This window comes from Mus musculus, chromosome 1 (assembly GCF_000001635.26).
Source record: "Mus musculus strain C57BL/6J chromosome 1, GRCm38.p6 C57BL/6J".
NCBI lineage: Eukaryota > Metazoa > Chordata > Mammalia > Rodentia > Muridae > Mus > Mus musculus.
The window spans coordinates 156,009,711-156,018,509 of record NC_000067.6 but is presented as its reverse complement, the minus strand read 5'-3'; the positions used below and the strand labels follow the sequence as shown (position 1 = coordinate 156,018,509).

The window sequence follows — 8,799 nt, the reverse complement described above, 5'->3', positions numbered from 1 at the left end:
ACACCGCAGTGGACATCTCAGAACCACCCGTGACTCCAATTCAGAAGATCCAACACCTTCTGCTTCTGCAGGCACCAGCACTCAACATACACATGCACACAAAAGGGAAAAAATACATATTGATTGTGTGTTTGACTGGTCAGAGGGTTGGATCAGTTTCTTTGTCTGGTAGATAGGTGAAATGGCTGTGTTAGCTCCTTCTGTCTCTGTCCCCATTGTTCTCTGACTTTACTCCTTTTCTCTGTTCTAGATCAGGACTTCCCAGCTCATGAGAATCAGCCATTACTGCTGAGTAAGTTCTCTGTTTCAGTCAGCCCTCTTCCTGCCTTGTTCAGTCAATAAAAAGTCCCAACGTGGCCAAACTTGATAACACACACCTTTAATTCCAGCAAAGACAGGAGGGTTTCTGAGTTCCAGACCAGCCTGGTCTACAGAGTGAGGTCTAGGACAGCCAGGGCTACACAGAGAAACCCCAACTCAAGAGACCAAATAAATAAATAAAGTTGTAATTTGATTTTAAATCATTTCACCTCAGCTTTTTAAGTCCAACACACAATGGTCCTGTATGTAATAATTACTCTGATTTGGCATTCTATTCAGGGCTGTTTTAGCCTCAATAATTTACTTGGAGGGTAATTGCCCAACTTTTCTTCTTAAATGTAACTAGAAACCAGTGGAATAGTTTTGAACTCAGTGTTAGATCAGAGTAAAGATATACATCATAGTTTTATCTGGTGGGCAATTATTTCTGTCTGAGGGAAGGCTTTTGTCGTCACTAGTCTGACCCCAGGACGTTATCTTTTTCTTCAGAGGCTTTTACCTTTGATGTGTTCCTCCCTGCATTCCCCTCCCTGTTATATTTATTGTATATGTTGAACTATGTTATAAATTTAGTATACGAAATGATGTGTGTTTGTGTTTTTGCTTCAGCCTCAGGATGTCAGGAAAACCCTCAGGAGTGGGTTGACCGAGCTGTACGAATGAGGAGTAGAATGGCGTGTAAGTAGACCCCTCTCTTTGCTGCTGAACTTTGTGACTATCTAACATAACAAATACTGAGCTCTTCCGGTCAGTACCAACCGTCAGCTCTGTTCCCAGATGAGAGTGCAGCCAATGCAGCCAGTGCAGTGTAGGAAGTGGCATGCGAAAACCAGTGGGGGCCGTTCCCAGGCCTCACACCTCACGAGCTAGCAGCTAATAATTTCAGGTGTGTGTGTGTGTGTGTGTGTGTGTGTGTGTGTGTTCTCGTGGACTTCATATAGATAAGCACTCTACTGCAGCCTTCTTTGCCCCATATTTCATGTCATAAAGGCTGAAAATTCACAAATAGTATTTTCATGATTATGTTTAGGGTAGCACAAATGTCACTGAATGGAAGAAATATCTGTTGGGCTGATGCCCTCTTCTGGTATGTCTGAAGACAATAAGAATGCACTCATATACATAAAATAAATAAATCTTTTTTAATAAATCTGTAAATTGATGTGACAAAATGACCATACTTTGAGCTCAGTCTGTCATTATGTCTGTAGAAATACATCCATATTAGTGCTGAAGATGTAACTAAGTGGTGGGGCATTTGGCCAGCATGCATAAAACACTGGGTTCAGTCACAAGATGAACAAAAAACACGCAGGAAATCAAGTCAGGTCAGTTATTGATTATATCTGTATTGGCTGTGTGAACTGTCCATTGTTTTCTGCCCTGCATGGTGCTTTGCTCTTCACCCTCCCACACCACAGAATTTGGTTTTGGGTCTGAGAACAGTGTTTCACTCTACGGCCCACATTGTCTAGAATGCCATCCTTTAGCCTCAGCTGCTCAAGAGTTGGGGTTTTAGAATGGTGGGTACCATCACACCAGACTGTATAAAACCCTCACATTTATCTGTTGCTCATGGAAGGACTGACACACTTAGAGATTGCGGTAATCTCTAATGATTACAGTTGACTTTTCCTCATCAGAGTCTGTATTCCACTCTTAAACGAGCTATTTAGCCGCATAAAATGAAAACACCCTTTCCTCCTGCCTTACTTTTGGCTATTATTTTTCAGTGTTGTGTGTACTACTTGATAGTAGAAAAGCATTTCCTGCCGGGGATGGTGGCACACGCCTTTAATCCCAGCACTCGGGAGGTGAATTTCTGAGTTGGAGGACAGCCAGGGCTACACAGAGAAACCCTGTCTCGAAAAACCAAAAGAAAAAACAAAACAAAAAAAAAGAAAAGAAAAGCATTTCCTCTTAAAATTTGTTTTTCATTGCCTCTTATACTTAGGAAGCCAAATACTAATTATTCAGATTATTAGAATTAATGAAAAATCTTTTTTTTCTTTTAAATTTGAGAGACAGCATCTCTCTGTGTAGACATGACTGTCCTAGAATTCACTATGTAGACCAAACTGACCTTAACTCAGAGAGCTCCACCTGCCTCCTGATTGAAAATTAAAATCTAAGAGGTAGCATTGAAAGTAGAAAATGCAGTAATGGTAGTCTCTATACCATGGAAAATTCAGAGCTTCTTGGGGTATTTCTTAGTTTATAATACTGTATTCCAGGAAATAGCAAAGAAAAAAATTTATATACATTGATACCAGAGAAGATTTTTAAACTTTTTTTAGATTAAATTTATTTGTGTGTGTATGCGCGTGTGTGTGTGTGCATGTGCATGCTTATCCATGAGCTGGAAGAGGGCTTTGGTTCTCTCAGAGCTGGAGCTAGAGACAGTAGATCTCAGGAACTGAACTCAGGTCCTCTGTAAAAAGTACCAAGTACCCTTAACTGCTGAGCTGTCACTTCAGCTCGAGACTGAAGTGTGTGTGCTGTATTTGCACACAAGTATAGTACCTTCAGAGGTTAGAGGAGGGTGACAGATCCTGTGGAGCTAGAGCTATGAACTCCCTGATGGGAGATTTGGACTCTTGTCCTCTGGAAGAGCAGTCTCTGCTATCTTTACCTTAGTGATATCTCTCAAAACCCTTTTTATTTTCTCTAAGATGTTGCTCATTGCGAAAGGAAACTGCTACTGCTGTTATTCCTGAGAGAGGGTCTCAACCGTATAACTCTGGCTGGCCTGAAATTAAGTCACCATGACTGGCTTAGCATTGTTTTTGGGGGTTTTTTGTTTTTGTTTTTGTTTTTTGTTTTTTGACACCAAATTTGTTGTTAAGTTTTAGAATTTTGAGTTAAGTACTTGTAACTACCGTACCTAGGTATTGTACTGAACTTTGAGAGTGTTGTAGAAAAATGGCATGCAAGAAATATGCATTCATCAAGTTGAGTATAGTAGTGCACACCTATAATTGGGCTGCCTAAACAGGAGGTTTGAAGACACCTTGGGCTACATATCTAGACCAAGGAAAGAAAGATTATTAGTCTATTAACAAAGTTTTGTTTAGTATAGAACAATGACAAGGATGAAAATATTTGTAACAGTGAAAGACACCAATAGTGATTTTGTAACAGCCTTTACATAGTTACTCTTCAGTTCAAGATAATTGTTTAAACTTTTGTCACGGGTGTTTTGTTTAGCTTCTGGTTGCTACTGCTTTGGTTTTTGGACAGGATCTCACATAGCCAGCTCTAGACTTCTCCTTATTTTTGTGCCACCTCTGAGTGCTTGATCTTAGTTGTACACCATCAAGCCTGAGCTCTTCTCTCTCATGTTTTGTTTTGTTTTGTTTTGTTTTGTTTTGTTTTGTTTTGTTTTGTTTTGTTTGAGACAGGGTTTCTCTGTGTAGCACTGGCTGTCCTGGAACTCACTTTGTAGACCAGGCTGTCCTTGAACTCAGAAATCCACCTGCCTCTGCCTCCCGAGTGTTGGAATTAAAGGTGTGCGCCACCACCGCCTGGCCACATAATTGTTAATGCTTACTTATATCATGTAAAAATCAATAACTGGCAGATTCACGGCCCTGCACTCTTGACTTTATGGAGTAACTGCTGCTATAACTTTGGACTTGAAAATCCCTATAGATTTTCATGTTTCTCTTACTGCTTTTAGTGATTTAGTAAGGAAGAGAGAATACCTCAGCAGTTTATACATAGCAGGCTTCAAAGTATGTTTATGATCTATGGATTACATACATAGTGTGTATAACACATATTTAATACTTATTAGTCATATCCATCGTAAAGAGTAGAACATCACAGAACTGCCATTTCCCATTTATCTTTGTAATTATGTAATAAGGTCTTTAAGATGAGCATCTGATATATTGGGGCCTTTTTAGTATTTGGTTTTTAATAGTGCATTTGTAACCTACGGCATAATTTAAATGTTTCTAATAAAGTTTCATGAGCAGAATTGGTAACCCAAAGAATCGGCTCTTAGAGTTAGCACGATGTCACTTTGTCTTGCTTGCTTGTTGAGTGTTTCAGTTTTGTTTCTGTTTTCTGGTCATATGACTCAAGGCAATTTCTGTATCTTAGCAGTATTTATTCCTGTGATCTAGTCCAGTGCTTCTCAAGCACAAGGAAGGTCATCTATCTGTTCAGAAGTTGTCTATACCAAAGTTACTGCGGGCAGGTGGTAGATGGGTGTGATCACAAATGGAGGCCATGCCAGTGAAGTTGTTGGGCCTCTCTGTCTCTTGATACAGTTTTGTTTTGTTTTGTTATGTTTTGTTTTGTTTTGTTTTGTTTTATAAGATCTTAAAAATAGTAATTAAGAATGTAATGGCCAGAATCCTAGAGGAACTATTTCAGTCATTCTAAGATAGAAAATAATGATTTAAGATTGCGTTTTATATGGAAATTCCTTATTCCATGTAATTTAGTAATTCATAACCTACATTTTCCTCTTTCTTACATTATCTTCACAGGTAGCAGTTTTGTAAATAGTCATTTTCCAGGTGATTTCAGGCTTATTAGGGTGTACATGTTTTTCTTACCTTTGTTCCTAACACGTAAGCTGCGAGGCTTTCTCTCTCTACACTGAGTGTGTAAGGGTTCCCTCTGTAGTAACTCGGATACTGTTGCTGTGATGAACTTTGAGGGGCATCAGTGTAGCAGGCGTTTGGAGACTCTGTTTCACCTACCACCTCTGCTTGACCCCTGCATTTTCTTTCCTGTAATGAGAATACATGGGCAAATAAAACATAAAATTGATGGTCTTCTGAAATTACTTTTTATTTTAGATAACAACATTCAGAAATCCAACTTTGGAAACCAGTCTCCATCAACCTCCAGGCCACGTAAGTCTGTCTAATCATTATGTGGGCCAAACTTGATGGCTTGGATTTATAACATTTTTTTGACAGCAGTATGACTTGATGCTATTTGAAGCATCATATAAGCACTTCTTTGGAAAAAGTATATACTATATCAGCAGGGAAATTCTGTGGAGGCAAACCATATGAAACATCTAGTTTCCTCTTGACTTTATTGTTCATAGTACCAAGAATAAATGTTGATAAGTAGGGCTGGAGAGATTGTTCGGTGAGTAAAATCTTACTGTCTGAGCCTCAGCACCAAAGTTCAGACTCTGGAACCATATAAAGGTGGAGGAGAGAAGCGACTTGGCAACGTTACACTCTGACCTCCACGCGCATGCGTACACCCACCATGGCCTGTGCACACACATGGCACTAATAGTCTGTTAGTGAGGAAGCCACCCTTATCATTACACTGAAGTAGGTCAGATTAGCAGGAAGGGAGCATAAGTGTGATTGAAACAAATGCTGCAGGTTTTGAAGTCACAGAGGTGTATTGGAACTAAACTGGAACACTTACCTTGTATACAGCCTTGAAGAATTTTCTTATTCCCAAAGCATGTTACCTTGAATAATAAGTACTAAGCAATTATTAGTGATTCTGAAATTTTTGTGTCTCTCTACATTGATAAAAATACCTACAAAGAGTTTGAATTAATTTGTAAATGACAGGATTTTTTTTTTTCGAGACAGGGTTTCTCTGTATAGCCCTGGCTGTCCTGGAACTCACTCTGTAGACCAGGCTGGCCTTGAACTCAGAAATTCGCCTGCCTCTGCCTCCCAAGTGCTGGGATTAAAGGTGTGCGCCGCCACTGCCCAGCGACAGGATTCTTTTTTATGGATGATTGCCCCTATCTACTCATCAGTTGATGGACATTTGAGTTGTCTCCACTGCTTGGCTCTTCTGCATCATTGCTGTAGTGAACCTGAGATGCAGATGTCTCCACATACTGAATTCATCCCTTTGGATGCATACCCAGCAGTGGAGTTGCAGGATCACATAGTAGTTTTAAAAAGAGGACTAAACCTACTCATATTTACCTAGACATTAATCTCTAGTTTAATAAACTTTACTTGGACTCTCATACCCACTTCTGTTTTTAGATACCTAAAAATATTATTCAGATATGAAGAATTTTAAAAACCTTTTTATGGAATTGTGGACTTTCCTTGCAACTTTAACATTGCATAACTGACAGTAAATACTAATGAGGTTGTAGGTAGAGGAAGAATCCTTATTCACTCCTGATGGGAGGATAAAGGTTTCCAGAAGTTACAGAGCTGCCATAGACCCAGTTATACCCCCTGGGTATACAGCCAAAGAGTTCCATGTCCTGCCACAGAGACCCTTGTGTGTCCATCCATGTTCACTGCTGTTCTATTCACAACAGCAAGGATGTAGAACCAGCCTGTGTGTCCATCAGCAGGTGAATGGGTAATGAAAATGTGCTACACACACACACACACACACACACACACTTTTATTCAGATGTAAAGAAGCTGTAATTATGGAATTTTCAAGGAAGTGGGTGTGTCTGGAAAGTATAGCATTAAGGAAGGTGGCTCAAACACAGACAGAAACTGTATGTTCTCTTATATGCAGACTCTAGCCTGCAATGTATCAGTGTATATGTATAAATTATAATATGTTTAAGCATATGTACATATAAATAAATGTAAATGTGGGTAAAGAATAAAATACCAGAAGGAAAACCGAGAGGGGTAAGACTGAGTGCTCAGGAAGGATGAAGGAGGCGGAAGTGGGCGGGCAGAGGCCATGGAACAGCAGGAAAAGTGGCAGGTCCTTAAATGCAGCCTGAAACAGGAAACCAGGGACTGTTAGTGAGATTTTTGCTCTTAAAATTCATTGTCATTTTCTGGAATTGTTTTAGTTGGTAGTTCCTTTTTGCTGTTTTTTGGGGGGAGGGGTGTGGGAGGGAGGGGTGTGTGTGTGTGTGTGTGTGTGTGTGTGTGTGTGTGTTTGAGGCAAGCTTTTATGTAGTCTGTGTTGGCCTTGAATTCACTACATAGCTGAAGCTGGCCTTAAACTCTTGATGCTATTGGCTTTACCTTCCAAGTGCTGAGGTTACAGGCATGCTGGTAAAGGCATCTTGCTTAAATTCTTAGAATTTGAATAAAGTGTCATGCATTAGTCATTAGAAAATACTGATTCACTAAGGTATCAGATTTTCACTGGGCATGGTGGGAATCTGAAGTAGGGGAGTCATACCTGACTACAGAGTGAGACTTCATCTTTGAAGCAGTATATGCAGCCAGGGGTCTCCCAGGGGTAATCCCAGCACTCAGGAGGAAAAGACATGAGGATCACCCAGGAGTTTGAATCAGCCTGGTCTACATAGTGAATTTCAGACTAGTCAAGGTTACATAGTGAGACCTCCTCTCATGAAAACAAAGCAAATGGTATGTGCATTTTCTGAATGTTGACACACTATGTACAGTTATAAAGATTGCATTTGTTAATGTCACTATCAAACTCAAGATCTTTCAAGAGCTAAATATTGCTAGGAGTGGTGATGCATGCCTGTAATCCCAGTCCTAGGGATGATAGTTGTGTAGTGAGGAGCAGTGGGAGGCCTGGCATGAGTTCAGTGCCCTGACTCACAAAATATTATTAACTGAGTTAAAAAATAAGGGTCTGGTGAGATGGCTCAGCTGGTAAAGGCTCTTGTACACAGGTCTGAATCTGAGTTCAGTCATTGTCTTAGTCAGGGTTTCTATTCCTGCACAAACATCATGACCAAGAAGCAAGTTGGGGAGGAAAGGGTTTATTCAGCTTACACTTCCACATTGCTGTTCATCACCAAGGAAGTCAGGACTGGAACTCAAGCAGGTCAGGAAGCAGGAGCTGATGTAGAGGCCATGGAGGGCTGTTATTTACTGGTTTCCTCCACCTGGCTTGCTCAGCCTGCTCTTTTATAGAACCCAAGACTGCCACCCACAAGGGGCCTTGCCCCCTTGATCACTAATTGAGAAAATACCCCATAGCTGGATCTCATGGAGGCACTTCCCCAAATGAAGCTCCTTTCTCTGTGATAACCCCAGCCTGTGTCAAGTTGACACATAAAACCAAGTACAGTCATCTAGACCCACATGGTAGAGGAAAGAACTAACTGTCACAGATTGTACACACACACACTTTTTAAAGTCAAGTATTGGTAGCTATCAATTTTGTAATGGTAGGAGCAGTATTTCCAGAACTCTAATTTTCACTTGAAAGTTTGAATGTTTCACTGGCAACAAATATTGCCTGAAAGTACCGGGTGTACTTTGTTCATTGTTCAAGAAAAAAGCTGCGAAATGCAGGAATATGACTAATCATAGATTATTAATTACTTTTCAAGTAAAAATGATTCATTTTCAAAAGTGCTGATTCAAGTAGCAGCTTAGTTGTAAAATTCCTTTTCCTTTGGACGACTGTTGTCTATGCTGTACAGCAGACAACATTGAGAAAATATGTACTCAGGATTAAAGGTCTTGAGGTTTGGTGGGTTTGGTTTTTATTGTTTTTAGTTTGGGGAGTTTTTTTTTTTTGTTTTGGTTTGGTTTTTTGGTGCTAGATAATGTGTTA

At 40.0% G+C, this 8,799-nt stretch overlaps 1 protein-coding gene across 4 annotated transcripts in view; it reads left to right on the top strand.

Annotated features, from left to right (window-relative positions):
• Tor1aip1 (torsin A interacting protein 1) overlaps nt 1-8,799 on the top strand; it is a 31,882-nt gene that overhangs the window by 17,971 nt on the left and 5,112 nt on the right. For 3 of the 4 annotated variants that reach the window (NM_001160018.1, NM_001160019.1, XM_006529295.3), the window contains exons 7-9: nt 251-292; nt 931-999; nt 5,136-5,192. The exons of the other annotated variant lie outside the window; for it this stretch is intronic. In NM_001160018.1, coding sequence (NP_001153490.1) covers nt 251-292; nt 931-999; nt 5,136-5,192 — 168 coding nt within the window. The remainder of the gene's footprint in view (nt 1-250; nt 293-930; nt 1,000-5,135; nt 5,193-8,799) is intronic. 4 annotated transcript variants of the gene reach the window in all.